General features: G+C 41.5%; 1 protein-coding gene across 1 annotated transcript in view; it reads right to left on the bottom strand.

The window, feature by feature from the left end:
• LOC134169197 (opsin-5-like) overlaps nt 1-12,216 on the bottom strand; it is a 30,742-nt gene extending 18,526 nt beyond the window's left edge. The window contains exons 1-2 of the mRNA XM_062629513.1: nt 11,674-12,216; nt 2,429-2,634 (exon numbers count right to left, since the gene is read on the bottom strand). Coding sequence (XP_062485497.1) covers nt 2,429-2,634; nt 11,674-11,794 — 327 coding nt within the window. The 5' untranslated portion in view covers nt 11,795-12,216. The remainder of the gene's footprint in view (nt 1-2,428; nt 2,635-11,673) is intronic.
• Nucleotides 12,217-22,358: the final 10,142 nt, after the last annotated feature.

Genomic DNA, 22,358 nt, shown 5'->3' with positions numbered 1-22,358 from the left:
GTATACAGATCTACCTGCGACCTCGTTCGTGAGAGAACAGCTCTGTCAGACCTCCAAAGAGAAAAATAATGTTTGGCATGGGGAAGAATAGTGGCGGTTCTTCCATTCAGAGGAGAACAGGAGCGCATATTCTGCTCTATTCATCAAGTATGCTGTGAAATGGTCCTTTTAGCTGGAGATGCGTCTTTTGTCACTGAGCATTTTCACAGACTAAGCTGTTTTGAAAGAGAAGTAGTCTCTGCCTGATTTCTCCCCACTCCCTCTAACTGGGGCAGCCAAGAATGGTGAACCTTAATTTTGACAAATATTACCCAAGGGTACAAAAGGATGCCAGAGACAGAGAAGAGGAAAATAGTTAGGTGGATTAAGTAAGGTGAGCTCATGACATTTCTTCATAAACAGAAATGACAGGCTAGCTTGGGAAAATAAAGTTTCCCTAAGCACACCTGACAGCAGAAGCTGACTGATCGAATAAGAGCAAATGTGTAGTGAAATGGACAATGACAGAAAGACAAGTAAGTCTGTCCTCTGGACTCAGCAAAACAAACCAAGGAAGGGGAAACACATGGGCCATGCTAAGGAAAGAGCCGTGTTCATGTGTGCAACAGCTCAAATCTTCATCCCAGCCATTTGCAGAGGAGCTTGAGTGTGGCGAGGTGAACAAGAGACACTGACTTCAGAGAGATGTGACAGAAAGCATGGGCTTTACCTTCCTGGCACCATGCTCCTCACTCACGTTCCAGATGTGAGACCCATTGTGGTAGAATTACAAATGTGTTATATTTTATAAATGCTAAAACCCAAGCAATCAAAACCCTACTGCTGTTCAATGTTGAACATTTTTAGAATGACCTTTGTGCTGGCTGTCCACACACACACAGAGAAACATTCACATCCTTTTTACACACAGAAGCTTCCTACTATTTCTGCACAATATTCTTCCTAAACCCTAAACCACTCTATTTCCATAAGTTACTTTTTCATCCCTGGCTTCTTTTTTGTCAAGCTTAATAATCAAGAAGATGGATGTCAGGGTTTAAACATGCTTTTGTGGCATCCCTCCCACCCCAGCACAGAACAAAATCTTGATGCAAACAGGAATCCTACATGATTTTCTCTCAACAAGTCACAACCAGTTCAAACTATTAATTCAGAGTACAAAATGGCTTTTCCAGGTTACCATTAATACAGTATCAGTTCCTATTTGAAATGATAAATGCTAACTCTTACAGAGGATTACCAAAGGAGAAACTTTAACATTTTTGAAATCAGAATCTTTAGAAAAGCCAATGCATTATTAATGTCTTGAACAAAATCTTTGGATCCCAATACCTTAAAACTTTTCTTGATGTCCATGTTTTACAAATGAATTATGTTTAAAACTGGGGGATCCAAATAAGATTACTTAACGCACCCTGACCAGCAAACTACCTGGTACCCCATATTACTGACTGCTCCCCTTGCAAAGGCACTTCAAGCACAGCAAGATTAAGCTCACCTCCGTCACATTAAATTCAAGCACACTTCTATTCCAGACTCTCTACATCTAAAAAAATAGAAAGGCAGATCATTTTAACAAGACTCTAAATAGCTTGGTCAGCCAAAGAGGGACTCCCAGGCAGAGGCACCATGGAAGAAAGCTGTAAGGCTGCCACCATAGGCTATCCTGTCATTTTCAGATTTTGATCCCCTCATGAAACAGACATACAAAGTAGAATCATAAACTTTCTCACAGTTGTTATTGAAAGCACCAGGGAGCCAGACATGTAACTATCGATCCATGGGATGTATTTATCTTCAGACTATGCAGGTGTGTTTCAGAATTAACACCAATAACATTTCCTGAGTTCTCCAACAAAAAGCTGCCTCCAAGTTCAGAGATGACTGTGCCATAGAGTTAAGTCACTCATCCTACCACAGGTAGCAAATGAACCAAGAATTAGGGGTAAGATTGAAGAGTGGCAATTGATTTAGCACAAGACGATGTATGCTAAAATATATAGGTAAAGCCACATACTGCATGGAAGTTTTGCTCTATGTGCCTTGTCAAGGAGGAGTTTACGTTGCTTTAAGTCAAATGTTAAAAGGCAAATAACCAGGTTGACTTCAGAGGGGCTGAAAATAAACACAGCCTACACCTTAGCTTTCCAACATGAGTGGGAGCTATATCATGAAGTAAATTCCCAAACTAATAGGAACTATTGCAAATAGATAAAGAAAAAAACACTGAAAATTGTTCAAACATGCATCAAATGCATAGATTTATGGGTGTAACAGAAAAGAATACTGTCCTTTTGGAAGGTCAGTTAGTACTTCTTTTCACCCCTTTGGACCTGGCTGGTAATAAACCAGCGTAGACATATATATACAGCACATACACACATGTAGCTACACCTATTTTGTCTAATTAAGTGTAATCCTGTCTTACCTGGCAAGTCCATATCGATGTGATAATGAAGCCATCATCTCTGAAGACATTAAAAATTTCAATGATCCCTCGTGAATAACCAAACACAGAGATACTAGCATCTGACACTGCCAAGTTAAATGTGAGGTAGTCAGTGGGCTGCAGAAGATGTCTTTGTTTATATAGAACAAAAATCACAATGCTATTTCCAAACCAGGACAGCCAACCTGGGAAAAAAAAAAAAAAGAAAAAGAAATCTATGAATCCAAAAGCAAATAAGGGAAGAAACAATTCAGTATGTAAATGCGTGATGTCTCTTCTTTTTGTTCCATTAAAAACATATTAAACCAGATTATCCATTGGAAAACCTATGCATGAAGCCTTTTTAAGTAGCTGGGTACATTTCAGAAGCAGAAATGAGTGAGTAAATCTGGCAATAAAACAGAATAAACATGAAGAGCTGCTGCTGCATTTGTCAAAGATCCACCATTTAAGGGCCTAGAGAAGTGGGGGTTTTTCTTAACTAGATAGATGAAACTTATGAAAAGTAACAGCTAGGAAAAAAAGCAATGAGGAAAGATGGGTAGAGCAGAGCAGAGACTACAAACAATCTGCAAAAAGCTGAAGTTGTTTAGGTGCATTGTATGTGACAAGGGACATGGAAAGTTCATACATAGTCAGAGAGCTGCTTTACCACTCTGTCTCGAAGTGCAGTTAATGCGATTAAGTTTCTTCTCTTAGAACACTCCATGATTTCCTTGCAGCAAAGCTGATAGGAATATTTTTCAGCTGACAATTTATATGAAGAAAACATTTAGAACAGACTTTTTGAAAGCTTTAAAGTCCTTATTTGTTTTTAAAGAAAATAGTGTTTTCTCTTACTGTCCAGGAAGAGAGATGCCCGACATGTACACATCTAGTTACATGAAGAAAATGAGAGGGAGCTAACTGCAAATCTGGCAAGAGTCAGCTTATTTCTTGTTGGAGAGACCTAGAGTTTCCAAATGTGCAAAGCTATTGTCCCACCATCAGTGCAAGACCTTGATAGTATGCATCCCCCTTTTTCGAATGATGTATGCATGCAGAATCAAATGACTTTCAACAAAATGTTTACTCATAAGCATCAGGCTCAGTATGGAAAATAGGGTATAGCCAGTAAAGGGGATGTTTCCAGGGCAGCTGCTGGAGTGGGGCAGCAGGTTGGGCAGCACCAGCTCCCCATTGTCTCTTATCTGCCACTGCTGACATAGGTGGCCTCACCTTACCTTGGTAACTTAGAGCAGAACACCACCTCCTTTGAGTGCCTGCAGCATGATGGCATTGCACAGCATCTCTGGATATTCAAAGGAGTTCACAAGATGAAAGATGGCTAATAGGTTTGATGTTGTAGCCAGAGGGCAGCTGCCTTACTTCAGGAAGCATTAACAACCCCGTATGTCAGGAACCCGGTGGTTTGCTGCTTGGCTGCCTCAGCTTGGAAGGGAGGGGAGGAAACATAATTTACTAAAGAGCTTTTGAACTGGGAAGAGATGATGTGTTGACATATGGTATTAATCAGAAATAGCCTCTGGTGCAATGATACACTGAAATACATACATATATTTTATATATATCTCATTATAAGGATAAGATCAACAATAATAAATTCAACTTATTCTGGCCACTAGGTGACAATGTTTCTTAATCAAGTCTCATTTCGAATGGTTGCATGCACTTTAAGTCAGGAATCATTTCTGACTTCTGTCTGAGTCTAAGTATTATAAATAGGCAGAGCAGGACACTGCAGGATGGCAGCTTTGAGAATGCATTAGGGTAGTTTGCAGTGCAAACATGGTGGTTGCGTTGCTTGTGTATGTCAGCTCTACCTTCTGTAAAGTACGACAGTTTTCAAGGCAGTAGGCATGGAAATATTTTCCCTGTCAATACAAAGACACAGTGCTTTTAAAGTGGCAGACAAAATAAAATGGCATCTCCTTTGTAAATAGCAAAATTTTGTCAACACAGTGTATTGGATAAGAGGGCTACTCTTACAGCGTAAGACACCTGCACCTCCTGGGAACTTGCACAGCCAATTGCCCCAGGCTGGAGGGTAAGGGAGTTTTCACTCAAAGTATCTTAAGGGAGAAATTAAGCAAAACATCTTGTAAAAACACAACATATTGTTTAGCTGGAGGCGACAGAGACACAGTATTTGTGAAAATGTTTTGGAACTACATTCACACACTGAGGTTGGGGATGATGGAAGCATTGAGGGAGATAAGTTTACAGAGCAAGTATGATTTCTGCAGGTAGGCACAATCTTTTCAACCAAAACAGGTGGAGAACCGGCACTGGCATAGCCAGTCCCTAAAACGTGAGATCTGTCTGGGCAGGAGACCATATTAATACTGTGATAAGAAACCTGGAGGAACCCAATCCTCAGTAAACTGCAGAGTAACAAAACCAGTGGTTTAACCAAAAGAACCAAACGTCTTCCCTCCCCCAAACCTTGACATCACAACAGGGAAAAAATTGAAAATGCCATGCAGAGGAAGCCCAGCAATAGCTCTGACACCCTCAGCGAGGGCAGGGATCTCTTCAACTGCTTTGCAGGTGTTATGTGCCTCAGAGTAGACCACAGGCAGGTCAGGAGCCCAGAAAGAAACCTCTGGATTTTGAAGTGCTGTAAGGCCTTGTTATCATCAGGTGGCATCTCAAAGAAACAGCGGATAGAAAAGAAACAGCTGAGGGACCTTGTTTCGTTTTTCTTATTTGCAAGTTGCCACTCACAAGAGTATACAATAAAAAAATAAAACCCAGACCCCAAATCTAACACCAGCACCCTAAGGCAATCCTGGTGAGAAAGGACAGGTTCCAACAGAGGTCAAAATGTCGCTGAGAGAGAAAAAACAGCAGATAGGAAGAAACTGAACACTTCAACCCGACATAAGGTTCAGAGAGGAATCACCACATTTTCTTCATAAGCTGTAATGCTGTCTGATATGGCTGCTCATCAGGAGATTCTGGACCTTCTGAAGTGACAAAACACAGATCATGTATAATTACTGATGTTTTTTAACACAGGACAGGACTGAGAATAGCTCCTATGAGACTGGCAGTATCATAGAATCACAGAATGGTTTGGGTTGGAAGGGACCTTAAAAGATCATCCAGTTCCAACCCCCTGCCATGGGCAGGGACACCTTCCACTAGGCCAGGTTGCTCAAAGCCCTGTCGATCCTGGCCTTCAGTGCTGCCAGGGATGGGGCACTCACCGCTTCTCTGGGCAACCTGTTCAGCGTCTCACTATCCTCATAATAAAGAATCTTTTCCTAATAGCTAATCTAAACCTCCCCTCTTTCAGTTTAAAGCTATTCACCCTTTTCCTATCCCTATGTACCCCTGTAAAAAGTCCCTCTCCAGATTTTTTTTATAAGCCCTCATTAGGTGTTGAAAGGCTACTCTAAGATACCCCCTGAGCTTTCCCTTCTCCAAGCTGAAGAAGCCTAGCTCTCTCAGCCTGTCTTCACAGGAGAGGTGCTCCAGCTCTCCAACCATCAATTAAATGAGTGTGGATGAATGCTAAACATTGAACATCTAAGGAATCACCTTTCTCCTTTGATGCCCACAGAAAAGTACTTGGTATTACATTTCAGACATCGGGAGGTAGAAGGAATAGGATGGACAGCAATATTAAAAATGTTGTATTGCCCTTATATAATTCAGTAGTAATCCTTGTCCTAGAATAATACACCTTAATAAAGCATTTAAATCCACAGATGTTGCATGTGCTCCACAAAGGAAGTTGGTGCTGTTATCCATGCTTTTTAGGGGAGGCACAGGAAGCCTGCCAAACAAGCTGGTGGTAGTCAGGAACCAAAACCCTATCAAACAAAGTCCCGTATCTGTATGCTGTCTGCCAGGCTGAGCAAAGAAAACACTGACAAAGTAGCCAGCAAGAGTGTTTGGGGATATTAAAAATCTTTCTGATGGAAGTGACTGGGAACAGAGACTGTTGAACTTCAAGAATAGCTAAGAGGGAGTACAACACTTTTGCAAAGGTTTCTGCCAAATCGCTCCATACTGAGCATCCATTCCCCTATTTTTCTCTCATATACCTGAGATGGTATTTGAACAAAAAATAAGCACCCAAGGATGCATGCAACTTTATCGTTAACATTCAATTCATGTTTTGCAGAGTTAAATTTGATACAAGGGAACTGATAGCTCCAAGCCAGTCATCCAATAGATGACTGCATCTGTGCCCAGATAAGATAGGTTATTATGCTTTGTACTTAGACTTGTTCTTGCTAGACATAGTTGCATGGCTTTTACTTGTGAAGCCCGGCAAGAATGAATTAGAAAAATGGGTATTATGACACACCCATCAGCAGTTTAAAATATACAGGGACCTTTAAGTGGTCAATAAATGAGGGCAAAAGGTGAAGGCTCAGTGTCACAAGACAACCTATGTTTTCCCTTCAGCAAATAACTTTATCTCTAGGACAGAAATTGGATTGAGCATCTATATATAGAGCAGGCATGAATGAAGTGAATTACTGATTTAACTACCTACACACAAGCACTAATGTCTATCTGAAGAGGCCTGTTGTAAATGATTTTCAGACTAGAAAGCTTTATTTAAAACAGGAATAAAATCTAGGGAATTTGCAAAGCTGTCATTAACTACTGCAACTGTGAAGTGAACCTGCTCCATTTTTAGTCTTCACTGCTAATTATACATACACATTATCTTATCCAGGGCATATTGCCCATTTTGGCAAGAAGGAGAAGAGTCATCGTGTTTTAGACTTGACAAAGTGTGGAGAGATCATTTGTTCAATAAATGCAATATTTTTGGTAGATGAATGTTTTGTGACTACCTTGTTTCCTTTCCCACCTTCTCAGATTTATCTGGCAAACAATGTCCCGAAATAGCACTCATTCTGTCACTTGTCAAATAACAGTTTACTATTATGATGTGGAAGCATGCAATTTAAAAGCATCTTTGGGTCTTGTGATCTGTTCCATTTTTCTAATGGGATTGTTAATGCTCTCAGTGTTATTTGCTGATATAAGCACTCACAAAAGTCAAAATCTGTTCTCTAATAAATTATCTCCTACTGACTTAAAGTTTCCTTTTATGCCAAGCATTCACTCTAACAGTTCCAGTTAACTGTGAAAATAGAGGAAATGAGCACAGAACAAATTGCATATATATGCAGAAAGGAACGATTTATTTGAGAATTCCAATTAATAATTATGAATAAGAAATGTTTAACCTTTTCCCCCAGCTCTACGTTTGACTTAACTAGCAGCTGTAGACAGAACTTTTAAGTCACACCTAATAATTTAAACTAGACAAGGATTTTCCATGGTACCAGGCCACTCAGGGCTTAGGCAAAAAGATGAAATGCTGGCAGTAGGAGAAGCTCTCACTTGTCTGTCAAAGACAGTTCTGAGCTCATGGAAGGGAAGGATGAAAACAGAGTGTTGCCTTCAGAAAGGGGATTCTGAGGCAGCTGGCCTAAACCAGTAGCTGTTGTCACTTGCAGATAGCCCCTCTAAGAGCACTATGATGCTCACTGCTTTGGGATTGGCATTGCATTTTTCCCCCACTTTGCTGATCCCCTGGCCAAAGCATTAGCAAGGGGAACGATGAAATGGTGAGTTGGGTGCCAAGAAGTATTGCAGTGATTTCAAAATCCATCAGCATTTGCAAAAAGCACTTGTGCAATTTGATGCTGGTTTGCTTGTGACATTAGCATGTGGTACCTATTCCAGCACAAGCTTTGAGCTCAGGTTTCCATGCAGTATGCTGAGGACCCTCCTGTTTGGATCTGTTATAGCCTGGCTGGAGTATGTTGTATGCTGCATACATCAGTGTCTTGTCTGTCCCATATGACATCTGCCCTACCTATGACACGAGAATTTCCAGAAGGGGACATGTAAAGAGGCCTCATCTCAGCAAAAGCTGTTTGTTAGATCATGGCTCTTGGATATTCACGTCCTCTGTCAAGATGTGCCACTGTGGGAAGACTTGGCCAAAACCCAAAAAAGTTTGCTTGGACTTTATGCTGAGAAGGTGAAGAGATGCAGAGGACCCCCATCTTCTGGGTAAGTGTTAACATCAACCACATACAGCCCTGTGGCACTGGAAATGTGCAGCGAAATTCGCAAAGAACTGCACTGGTGTACTTAGATTCAAAAGAGAAGAAAACACGCAGCAGCATCAGAAATGTAATCACTGAAGCTGTTTTCCAAGGCAACAAAAACCCCACAGTAATAAATATGAACATCTCTGGGACTTTGTATAAGGAAGTACCCATCAAATACTGCAAATGCAGATTGTCTTTCCACATCCTTATGGAAATGCAGGTATGGGAAGGTAACACACGGAGTGGCCTTTGGCTGCTGCTGCCAGAAAGGCAAAAGGGTGTCCGTGTAACAGAGCACTTTGTTCTGCTACATCTCTGCTCCCCAGCTAGACTGAGATATTGGTGTACATAAAACTAACAGCTGGAAATTGTTATGGTTGGTGCTTGCAGAAGTGCAGCAGTAGACCTTTGAGGAGTAAAAGACATGAGGACTGGTTACATACACTGCACAAGAAGTGCAACTTGAGACTTGCATCTAGAGGTAAGTTTCAAGAATAGCAGCTATGACATGCCAAGCACTTGTAAGCTTGCCAGAAGGATCTGTAGCAATCAAAACCTAATAAACAACCTAAAAGCTCAGGCACATAGGTACTTTAAAAAGTATTTGCTAGGTGTGGAACCATTAGGAAGCAGCAAACACCTCTGTTGGTCAATTGATAGAAGGATTTTGAACTACCAGTGTGATGCAGAGGTGTCCTGGGTTCAGCAGTAGCAGTCATTTTTCTCCTTCTTAGCAGCTGGTGCAGTGCTGTGGTATTGACTTTCAGCCTGGGAACAGCGCTGATAACACCAAATTTTTTAGTTGCTGCTCAGTAATGTTTACTCCAACGGAGAACATTCTGAGTCTCATGCTCTGCCAGGGAAGAGGGGAAGCCGGGAGGAAGCAGAGACAGGACACCTGACCCAAACTAGCCAAAAGGGTATTCCATACCACAGCACATCATGCCCAGTATAGAAACTGGGGGCAGTTACGTGGAAGGGCTAGATCACTGCTTGGGTAGGGCTGGCTATCAGTCAGTGGGTGGTGAGCAGTTGTATTTTCTCCCCTTGTTATTTCCCTTATCATTATTACTATTGGTGGTAGCAGCAGCAGTGATTTGTGTTATACCTTAGTTACAAAACTGTTCTTATCTCAACCCATGGGAGCTACATTCTTTCAATTCTCCTCCCCATCCCTCTGGGAGCGGAGGGATGAATAAGGTGGGGAGTGAGCAAGCGGCTGCATGGTTCTGAGTTACCAGCTGGGTTTAAACCACGACAAGAGGCAACACTAAGAGGGATCAGTAGAGCTGGGGAAGTGTAAATACTGTGAATGGAGATGGCAAGACCTTGCCTGAGTGCAGCATTCAGCCCTGGCTATAAGTTACAAAAGAAAAAGAAGTGTCCAGGATGTAAAAGACAGTGTAAAAGGTGATAGGCTGGGATGACAGGGGAAAAGATAGCAATATTATGGCAGGAGCTAAATAAATTATATGTATAGTAAATATGTATAATTATATATAAATAAATTATAATTAAAAAAAAACCCTAAACAACCAAACTAAAATCCAACAACCGTTGCTTAATATAGGAACGCAAAGGTTGATTACAGGGTATGATTGCTCCTTCAGGAAAACAGATTGGCTGTAGGTGTTAACTGCAGGCAAAAAAAAGAAAGGAAAAAAATGGAGTGACAAAACCAGTATAAATTTGATGTAATCACTTTAGCTAAGTGTATACGGAAAGGATCCTACCCAACAGAGAAACACAATCAGGAACAGGCTGTCAATCAGAAAAGTGGTAGCAACACCAAAAGAACCCTAGCCAGCCAAATGACAGAGCATAATAGGTTCATAAATGAGATTGTATATTGTCACAGCAGGCGACTGGCCTTGCTGACCTAAGATCTTCCTTCTAGTCTTAAATGCAACTGATTAATTCTTTAGCTGATGCTGCAGCCATTTCCCAGCCATTCATGAAGGGATACGCAGATGTGAACAGATTGGGGATAAATTGGAACAAGTCTGATTTATCTTATGGCCACTCTTCTAATTAAGTCTCCTAAGATAGAAGCCATATATTTTTCTACTAGAATCTCTGTTTTTATTCTAAACACAACCTCTTCCTCACTAGTTCTTATAGGCAAAAAGAGTCTCATGTAAACTTATTACAATACTTAGCATTTTATATTGTAACTTACACAGACCTTTCTCAAGGACAAGCTGAGAGCTAGTAAGCTACTTGAAATATGTAATAAGCTTAGAAAAAAAAAATGTTTAGATCAATCATTTAAAAACAGAAATATTTTTATGTATGCTCCTTAGAAGAACAAATTTAATAATTCTTGCATTTTCTTGTATTTTCCTGTGAGGAAAAACGGCTGGAAACTTTGATTACCTAGCAACCATGCATTCTTTGGAATTTCATAAAGTTTCCTTGTACCCTACAATGAGTCAGCCCCACATAGACAATATCTAAACAAACAAGTCAAAATTGCGTTGGGATCAAAGTGAGTTCATACTGGGTGCCATTTTCAAATCCTTATTATATACTTACAACAGCTGCCCTGTAGCAGGACCAAAGTAAACACATGGTATTGTGGCTGCTAACACAGGATAATGTTCTAGTATTTAGATCTTTCACAGATCCTGTTTGAAAAAGTTAATTTCTATGTGTATCAAATGTTTAAATTAAGAGCAGTACAAATAGTTAAAAAATGTTGAAAACAGTTAAAAAGAAGTTGAACATACAGAACCATACTTTCTGTCTCTGCAGGAGGTAATTGTAGGATGCCAACTAACCTTCAGCAGTCAAAACTGGAAATCACGGAACATTCAGTGCTACCAAGACACGAGAAGACACAGCAATATCACATACTTCTGGTAGGGTACTTTTAAAATCTTCCTACATATTAAGTTTAATGAACATTAACGTTTACAGGCTTGACTACTCTTTCTTTCCCCTCAAGATTCCTGCATTGGTTACTAATCTCCTTTTAACAAAAGAAAGCTGTACCTCTGTGGTCTTCTAATAGCTGACAAATTGCATTTTCTCACATCCTGTTCCGTTAGGGATGAAACCCAAATGAATCATTTTGAACTTGACACCAAACTCTAGGAGCTTCCTTCCACAACCAAGCTGAGAACATACCTAAAGCCAGTAGGTAGAAACCTATGATAGTCTCTCCTTGCTCTGTTACAGCTGCCTCTCTGCTCAGAAAACTGATGTTGTTGTTCCTCCAGGGTGCCTGTGAAGAAAACTGGACAGACATTTTCAGCAGGGATTGTGACCCAGAAATTGCCCTTTCTTCGGTGTGTCCTGGGGAAATAAAATGGCTCCAGCCTTTTCCTCAGTTTCTGCTCCCTGTATTGAAGAGAGCTCTTCAATGACACTAATGATCTAAAGAAGGAAATCTCAAGGGACAGGAGCTTTGCAGCCTTCTGACCTGTTCTTCACTAATCCTATCTATTAATACAGTCTGTGAATCTGTGGCCAGCCGAAGACAGCAGATTTCCTTATAGCCTTATTACTGCTACATACAGAAACCTTTAATGACGAGTGTGTATCTCTCTGACAAAAAGAAAACTTGCTTTAAACCAGGGCGATACCACATAAGCTACAGGCTCACAGGCACACCCACAAACAGGGAGCATACTGATATGCTACCAAAAAGCAGTACTTTTGTCTGTTTTCACAGAAGACCAGCAGGGGTTAAGTTCAAATGGAATTAATGAAAAATCTTACACTGATTAAAAAAAAAAAAAGAAGAAAAAAAGAAAAAAGTGTCACAGTAAAAAACTACAGGGAGGGATCATTGCCTGGTAAAGTGACTTTAACGTAGCAGAAGGAATCAGCTATGAAGTTACTTTACCAGCAGGATAATTGCTAATTTAAAAAGAAGGGAAGATAATTTCCAGTACAGCTTGAAAGAAATAAAGTAAGTTTTTTGAATTGTATTTTTAGACTGCTAAGCAACCTCCAGTCTAGTGTGCTCCAAGTAAAGTTGGACTTAACCACACTGTTTAAAAAATGGGATGTCCTATTATTGAAGAGACATATCACAGGTGATTTAAGTGAGTCAGTTTGGAGTATCTGTAGTCTTTACTGAGGCGTTCATGATTGTATTTCAGATATGGCCTCTGTCACCAAGCAGGCTGTAGTCATCATTAAAACATTTGAGACTGAATTAATGCAACTGAGGCAGCAAAGTCTTCCTGGTGAGCAACACACTCTTGGCTGCACTAAAGTCCCTGTGTGCCTCTTTGTTCCCAACCAACTTGTACTTTCCCGCCCCAGGGCAGCAAATCATCCCCTGTGGTGGCACCCGGCTGAAGGAAGCAAAACACTTCACTGGGAACCTCCACTGGGCTGGTTTTGTCCCTCCTGAGGCAGATTGAGCCCCTCCTATCAGGCTTTCCCTGTGTTTGTTATGATAGCCTCAACACGAGACAGGGAAATAAAGGCAATGTGACAAGAATAAAAGGGGAGAGCAATTATTTACAGTGAGAAGAAGGAGAAATAACCTCATTGTAGTGAAAGACATCAGCCTTCCAGCTAATGGTGATGGCAGGGACTCACTTCACTGAAGTCCCTCGCAAGAGTGTTAGGCTTGACTAGTCACTGACTATCTTGCTCTTGTACCACACTGGAGCATTGCACTCTGTTTCTCCAACCTAAAGTCTGCAGCATTGCTCTGGCAGCTCCCATAGATCCCTTTTAAGCAGCCAAATGGCCTGATTTTCCCACTCTCTAGCCACAGCCCACCTCTTGCTGATTTTCTGTACAGACCTCTTCCTATGTCTGTCTACAGGCAGCCAGAGTTTCACTCTAACAAGCCTCCTAAAGCACACTGCTTAGCAGACTGTGACAGAGTAACCTGGGACTTACCTTGTGGCAGGTACAGGGAGTGCTGGTCTCCTGAACCACAGGCAGTGCTGAGGTGGTAGAGCATCCTTGCTGATCACTTACTTTTATGCACAAGCAGTTTCTCCATGGCATTTGGCACAGGTCTGGACTTCAAACTCTGAGTTTGGCATCTGTTGTCACACAAATGCCAGTGCTCATGGCTTTGATTAAACAGGGACAGAGACAACCAGCAGAGAGCATTTTTCATGCAAGCCATTCAAGGAAACTATGATCTACATACATGTGACCTTTAGGCACAAGCACTTTAAATGATAATAAAGTAACAATGATAATTATTTCCTTTTTGCTACAGTAAAAGACAAATTATATTATTTACCTTGAACTCCTGAACTTTTTTGACTTTTCCCAGCTCCAAGTTTCTTTCATATAAACCCTGCAGCTCCATGGACACTTCAACTTTCCGTTTAAATGAGAAAGTCTTCTGCCAAGCTTTGCACATTGCAATAGTAATGAGATGAGAACAAACAAACAGGGACTTTGGATATCAAGGAAATAAAAAATACATCAGAGTGAAATGCTCTCCTTGGTCAAGCAACCCTTTTGATGATTTCCCCCGCACCCCCTTCTTCACACACTACACTGACTAATATCTTGGCCTGCTTGCAGTTTTCTCCTTTATCCACTCCCTCCTGTGGCATCCTTCAATAAGGGACAGATACTTTGCAAACTCCTGTGGTTTGTTTCATGTGTCCACAGGTCACTGTGCCTCCAAATGAGAGGAAAGCTCCCTCTGCAGGGTACAGTCACTTCGTTTCATGTCTCTCAGTGCTTTGGTGTTGACCAATTAACTGGCCTCACAGAGGTTACCCCTGAGTGCCTCTATCATCTTTGCGAAGTGCTTTGGAAGGATTAGAGCAGTATATGCTGCAGGCAGTTTCATAAAAAGGAGAAGAAAAGTAAGCCACTGTGGTGATAGGGAAAAATTACTGTGCTCAACATAGCTGTGGGAGGGCAACTGAAAAAATTATTTGGACATGAAAGGACCCTGAAATGCCCCTTTCCTAAATCTGTAGGAGCTACAGGTTGGCTCCACAGAAGGGACAGGAGCTTTGCAAATGTGCCTTGGGAGACTGGTACAGTGATGCTGCTATCCGTTAACCCTGCTTGCCCAAACCTCTCATGGGTGCATTTCTCCCCAGTGCAACCTCCCCGCCAGGTATAGCAGAGCCATGAGACCCATCAGCTGCAGGAAAAGAAGTTGCTGTAGTGCCCATAAAGGCTTTCTCTCAGCCAACGATCCTATCCCATACCAAGTCAGGTGGGGGGCACACAGGTCTGGGAGCCGGAGTGAGCCACGTTCATGCACAGCAATGCCCATCTGAGATGGGCGTTTCAGTCCTCCTGTGAGCTGCAATCTGTAGACCTGTGAGGAAGGAATGGCACAACCAGCACAAGTGGACTAGGGTCAACTGTGCACACTATCCTGCCAGCTGAAATCTGACCTCACAAGGCAGAATGTGGATTTTAATACCATTAGTAAGCCACATTTTCAAGTTCAACAGAAGCTGAAACATCTATGCTATGTATAGGAGAATATAAGAAATTAATACTTGTGGCTACACTTGAGGCTTTACTGCAGCTGTTACTGGAAGGTTAATGAAAGAAAAAACCCTCCGAAGCCACCGATACGTCAGCATACATGATTAAAGTGAGTGATGAAATGACTAGGTTATGACACAACAGGTTAATGAAGCCCATTTTATGGACACTGCAAACTGACAAATGGTCTCTGAGGCTACAGGCAAAGCCAGTTTAGAGCGGATGTAAGCTGGCAGGTAGCTCCTATTTGGGCTGCTAAAAATGTGCAGCAGCCTGTTAATCCCTATCCAACCCTCCAGACACTTTCAAAGTGACATATATACCAGCACAGCAAGGCAAGTATCACAGTGGCATTAACTGGCCTGAGATACTTGATACAGTAGAGTTACATCAGAGTTCAGTTTACCAACTGCTCCCATTACATCATAACAGAAAAATACCAAGAATTAACATTTGTGTGTGACAGAAAACATATGATTTATGTTTGTAACAAGCACCTGCTTTCCCAGAAGACAACCGAGAATGTGCAGTTGCCAAAGAAATGATTTTGTCAGAAACGTAGTGTAAGTTCTCACAGTGCTATTTTTGCATGATACCTCTTACACATGGATTAAGAAAGGGACAGAAGAGGGAGGACCAAAAGGAAAAACTTGCGGAAGGCATGGGTTACAATAAACCATAAGCAAATAGAAATCTATTTTGTAGAATAAAAATACTTTTTTGTCACTGGAAGGCATAAAATGTCATGAAATTTTGCAGAAATATGAATGGGGATTTCAAGGCAAATCCAACAGTATATTAGTAGGAACATCTCTACATAGATATACCCTTTTTAAATTATTTTCATTTCTACTTCACATTTTTCATTAGACTATTCACTGTAATAAAAAAGCTGTCAATATCCAACAAGACATCCCTTAGTCTTGCAAAGAATAATCATGCAATGATCAGTTATGCCTGTAGATTTCATTGAGGTTGTCAGAAAATGCATTTCGTAATAGTAACAGGTGATTTTTCCAAAATCAGATCACATACTTGTTCACTGCTTCTGAGAAAATAGATTTGTTGAAATGATTTGCACAGCAGCTGTGGGGGTTGGAATGTATCGAAACTGTCAGAGACCATGGGAAGGAGGAACTACAGCAGGCAATTAAGAGTGGCCCGTCCCTGACTGGTACTTGGAAGATGTTGGAACTGGCAAGGAACAAGGACGTTGGAACTGGAAAGAGGATTTCTAGACCTTTCACCTGATGTAACTGCAAGGCAAAAACAGATGTGCTTAGCTAATTGCTTGGAAGCATGTAAATATCGTGTAACCTTTGCAATAAATGATCCAGCTTGTACTCTACCTCTGGGTCCGTGCCTTCCATCCTCACAAGTGGCTCTTCTAACACTCACTGAATTAAAAGAAAAAACTCCTCTAATCAAATCAGGTCAGTAATGCTTAAAACATGTCAGCCTGGAGAAGAGAAGAGGCTGCGTGGAGACTTCATAGCAGCCTTCCAGTATCTGAAGGGGGCCTGTAAGGATGCTGGGGAGGGACTCTTCATTAGGGACTGTAGTGACAGGACAAGAGGTAACGGGTTAAAACTTAAACAGGGGAAGTTTAGATTGGATATAAGGAGGAAGTTTTTCACTGTAAGGTTGGTGAGGCACTGGAATGGGTTGCCCAGGGAAGCTGTGACTGCTCCATCCTTGGCAGTGTTCAAGGCCAGGTTGGACAGAGCCTTGGGTGACATGGTTTAGTGTGAGGTGTCCCTGCCCATGGCAGGGGGTTGGAACTAGGTGATCTTAAGGTCCTTTCCAACCCTAGCTATTCTATGATTCTATGATTCTATGGATGAGTGAGATTGACTATTCTAGGTGCATACCACTTAGAATATCTCACCTGTAAACTCTTTTGTTGCAAAGGTTCACCTGATGGTAGCATAGCAGCCTCCAATTTTATAGCAGAAAACCATATCTGGAATATTTGAATTGAAGAGTGATCATAATGTGAAATGTGCACAACCATTAATGTTTCAAATCATGCCCATTTGATCCTGGGCTGTTCCTTTGCTATGACATTTTAGCAGGAAAACAAATGGACTCAATGCATTCTCTAGCTGAATATCCAAACAGCATTTCAGCTCCTCTTGTGTTAGGTTACTTGCCAACTTCAGTTAAAGAAATTATTACATCATGTAATTAATATATTGTAAAATCCATGCTTCTGCCATGATTTTAATGGAGTTTAGCCTGCTCTCTTTCATACTTTACTCTCATTCTCATCAATCCTGAAAGCTAATGTTTCTCTGAGGGATTGTGCTCTAGCTCTGTCAGATCTAGAAAATTACCTGTCAGAAAAAATGTTTGGTTAGTGCCTATTACTGCAGTATATAGCTTGAAATTAACAATTTCTCAGGGAACACTGTGTTTAAATTGATGGCAGTATGAAAACAAACTATTTTTCAGCTTCATATGTGTGCTTTTTTCATATTCAAAGATAATTCCTTATGCAGGTTAGGTGTCGGATGCTTTGTATTATTTAAACTCTCTGTTCTGACCTGAACTTAAACTGGGTAGGTTAGGGGATGCTAAAGAAAACTAAAACCTTCTGGGCAGCTGAATCAGTTATGGGAGAGAGCAGTGAAGGGTGGGAAGACCTGCTTCTGAGATGACAGTTTCCAGGGGAAGAGAGGGGACCAGGAACTCTCAATAGCCAATAAGGAAGAGTAGAAATTTGGCTGGAAGGCAGGATCCTCTCTGTGGCACAGGGGAGTTCAAGATTTGAGCATTTTTATTTCCAGCCTATCTTCATGAGTTGCACTGGATCTTTTGGGCATTTAAAAAGGCCCATGCAAACACCAAACACATTATTGTAGTTCCTGCTCTAGCAAAACTTGTATTTTTTGCTTTAAAAGCCTTCCAGTCATCATTGGTGAGCTCATTATAGCAGCACATTCAGACGAACCTACTTCAAAGCAGTGGCTTACTGTCACTGGGGCAATTTTACTGTGACGCAGCAGCACTTCAGTGCTCTCCAACTGAAAGGGGACCCAAGCCAGAGTATCATTTTTCCACAAATATGGGCTTGCATCATATAATGTGCCTGCAACCTCATACAGAATTTAAGGGCATTGCAAATATTGTGAACCATGGAAACTGATCCTTACAAACGGGATCAAGCCCCAAAACTACAAGCAACTCTTCACAGTCAGATATAGAAACATAGAATCATAGAACAGTTAGGGCTGGAAAAGACCTTAAGATCATCCAGTTCCAACACCCCTGCATGGGCAGGGACACCTCACACTGAACCATGACACCCAAGGCTCTGTCCAGCCTGGTCTTGAACACTGCCAGGGATGGAGCATTCACAACTTCCCTGGGCAACCCATTCCAGTGCCTCACCACCCTCACAGGAAAGAACTTCTTCCTTATATCCAACCTAAACTTCCCCTGTTTAAGTTTTAACCCGTTACCCCTTGTCCTGTCACTAAAGTCTCTAATGAAGAGTCCCTCCCCAGCATCCCTATAGGCCCCCTTCAGATACTGGAAGGCTGCTATGAGGTCTCCACACAGCCTTCTCTTCTCCAGCCTGAACAGCCCCAACTTTCTCAGCCTCTCTTCATACGGGAGGTGCTCCAGTCCCCTGATCATCCTCTTGGCCCTCCTCTGGACTTGTTCCAACAGTTCCATGTCCTTTTTATGTTGAGGACACCAGAACTGCACACAATACTCCAGGTGAGGTCTCACAAGAGCAGAGGGGCAGGATCACCTCCTTTGGCCTGGTGGTCACGCTCCTTTTGATGCAGCCCAGGATACGGTTGGCTTTCTGGGCTGAGAGCCCACACTGAAGCTCGCTCATGTTCAGTTTCTCACTGCCCAACACCCCCAAGTCCTTCTCCACAGGGCTGCTCTGAATCTCTTCTCTGCCCAACCTGTAGCTGTGCCTGGGATTGCTCTGACCCAGGTGCAGGACCTTGCACTTGGCATGGTTAAACTTCATGAGGTTGGCATCAGCCCACCTCACAAGGGTGTCAAGGTCCCTCTGGATGGCATTCCTTCCCTCCAGGGTATCAACCGAACCACACAGCTTGGTGTCATCGGCAAACTTGCTGAGGGTGCACTCAATCCCACTGTCCATGTCAGTGACAAAGATGTTGAACAAGATCGGTCCCAACACCGATCCCTGAGGGACACCACTCGTTACTGGTCTCCAGTTGGACATTGAGCCATTGACCACAACTCTCTGTGTGCAGCCATCCAGCCAGTTCTCTATTCACCAGGTGGTCCATCCATCAAGTTGATGTCTCTCCAATTTAGAGACAAGAATGCCTTGCGGGACAGTGTCAAATGTTCAGTACAGAGCATGCCTGGTGGTTGCTAATAGAAAAGGGCCTTTTATTATGAATTACTGTGAACAAAGGATGCGAAATTAATTCCTTAGGTGTTGGTTCAAAAGACAAAAAAAAAGTTTTTTTTCTGCTTACCGAATTCTGGTGTGTGCTATAACAGGCAGAGTAACTGTCACTTTGACTCAAGTGAAGAAATCACTCTCTGTAGAAAAGGCAACCCCACCCCCCCAGCATTCCATGTGTCAGCAGGGTTTCAATGACAGGAGAATCTCAAAGTTGCATTCTAGGGACTAAGCAAGCTATTGCAAATTTGGAAAAATAGAGAATTATACAGACCAAAAAAAAGGCAGCATAAAGCATCTCAAAGTATTCCATTTATGACAAAAGAAAAAAAATAAAGAATACTAACATGGGAAAAAGTCTCAAGAATAATTCAATAAAACACACACTTCTGGCATCTACCCCTCTCCCAGGTGTTATACTTACCCTTCCACTCTTTCTCTTGGAAAGTCTCTGGACTGTTGGCTTCATTCAGGGGGAAGGTTACAGGGAGTCATCAGTTTCCCTACGATTTCGCTGGGAGGAGGTGGTAGAGGTTATTTCCTCTTCTTTGCCAGGAAGAGCATGATGTTGAAGCTGCTGATTTCTTCCTTTTCTTTCTAAGGTCCACCTGGGGCTATTTTTACGCATTTTCTTTCATACTTTACAACTTGCTCTTTTTATTTGGTCTGCAACTCCACATTATGTCTTAATGTCCTATGTAAAAGGTATCTTAGGTATATTGTACAGCTCTTTTCTCTTTTCTCTGCTATCTGTAAGCTGGTTTTGCCCTGCTCCTGGCTTTACATTTAATTGTTTAGTGCTGAGCTGTTCATAGCCCTGAGCTGACTGCCCTCTTCTCTTATACTCCCATGTCTGTGCTCCTCTCCACAGCACACTGGGCTGTCACAGGCAAGTCCTTCACACCCAGGGCAGGCCTACAATCTCCTACATTGAAACATTAAGACAGTGTCATAAATATTTCATTCTACGTAGAATAACTACTTGCTTTTCCTGGCTGTACAATTGTGGTTATATCCCAAGATTATATATATAAAAACATCCAATAAGTAAAGCAAATCAGGAAACAGTCACCTGATAATTAAAAATATCGCTGTCACAGCTAAGCCAGCTAAAATAAAGTTTCAGGCTTTGCAATCTGAAGCAAAGCAAGCCTGACATGCCTTAATACTGCAATGTTAGCACATAGCCTGCGGCATACAACTAGCAACAGCAATAACTGTATTTGTGGGGCTACAGGTTACACAGATCAGGCAGTAGCTAGATAGAGCTGCCTTGGCTTTAGTGAACTTTTGTTCATTCATATAAAACCCGCAGAGCAAAGCAAGCCTCCTGCTTAACTCCCTCTATTCTTGTCCTGTATCAAATTATGCACAGGTCGATTCTGGCCACTTTGAAGAAAGTGTGGGTTTCTTTTTTGATGATGCTTTTGCTTTCCATGCTTAGCTCCAACATCCAAACTAGCAAAACAACACAGACTTTTCTCTTAACCTGTTCATAAGGGATTGTGTGCAGGCCGCATAAATGAGAGCAAACCCCAAGGCACTGTGCTTTCATTTCATTGCCTTTGCCACCTTGTCTGAAAACTGAGCCTTCAAGGATTCTCTCTTGATTCCTTTTATTTAATTTGTGCTTGCCTTGCACAAAACATTAAGAAGTTACAAGGTAGTAAGATTCACACCCTTCAACTTCCCCTTCAAATCTCAGATATGTTGGCTTCCTAAAACTTCCATTCAAATCAATGAGCTTTCCAAGGACTTAGCCACAATTAGAATTTAATCCTGGATTAAGAGAATACACCACAGGATGAGGAAATCATTGAAAACATGAATAATCTTAACATGGTATTATTCTTCCATCAGCTAAATCCGCATAATTGTTTCCAGGTGCCAGTTGCTATTATAAACTATGTACCATAAGCTCCTATGAAGTCTTTAATACAAAGATATTAAAGACTGCTAAGGTTCAGCAGGTGTGGGAGCAGATAATAGAATTTTCTCAGACCAGTGACCAGCATAGGAAACTGCTATAGCAGACATGCTAAACCATCCTAGACATGCTGGTTTCTTCTGCACTTACAGTTTCTGGGCTTCCTGTGATACACTGACTGGTTTTCTGCTGGAAATCAGAGAAAATGCATCCTCTCAGGGTGCAAAACAGGAAAAATGCTTTTTCTTCTGATATCTAGTTAATGTTCCTGCACATCCTATGACCTAACAGGACTAATGGACATTTCCAGAGTACCAAGAATGTCACTCCCCCAAAAGAGATTAGAGCTTAGAAAGCACCTAATGTATTATCATATCACTTGAAAACAGTTATAAGCAGTCATAGAATTACTTGCAAGGTATATAACGGTACATAATTAAGTCAGGAGTATAAAGTTTTATTGAGAATTAGATACTTCTTACCTCCTACACATTGTTCCTTACCAGCAAATACTGCCCTTTGTTGTTTCTCCTATGCAAGGTTTTGATTCATACATTAAAGTAACAGCACTCACAAGCCATTATGTCTAAGCTCCAAAGAAAGAGGAAAATAGAAAACTCCTTCCCATTACATGACTTAGTTTACTTCAGGATAGCACTTGCCTTGTGCAATAATACATCGAAAACATATTAGAGAAGACCCAAACATTGTACTCTTACTTACACAATGATAAAGGTCCCTTCTTGAACAGGATATATGAATATAAGATTAACGTCCACATTCTGGAGAGTCAGTGGAACCACTATTTTTGGACAACCTACTTCAGTTTCTCTTCCAAACATGGGGAAGAAATCAGGAGCGCAATTCCTGGAAAAGCAAACTGAGGTTTGGTTTAGTACTAGGTACCTACTGGCTCTTTTGTGTGACTGCCAAAGGAATTCTGTTTAAATCCCAAGTACCTGGGTCATGTAATAAAAAACATGAGTTTTGTGGCAGATATCCTTTCCTCACATGAATGGTTTCAACAGAAGCATTGCTCTG

Source organism: Pezoporus occidentalis, unplaced genomic scaffold (assembly GCF_034315485.1).
Source record: "Pezoporus occidentalis ecotype Australia unplaced genomic scaffold, CSIRO_AGI_Poc_V1 ctg34, whole genome shotgun sequence".
In the NCBI taxonomy this organism is placed as follows: domain Eukaryota; kingdom Metazoa; phylum Chordata; class Aves; order Psittaciformes; family Psittacidae; genus Pezoporus; species Pezoporus occidentalis.
Note: the sequence above shows the minus strand (reverse complement) of the source record. Positions and strands in the feature narration are given on the sequence as shown.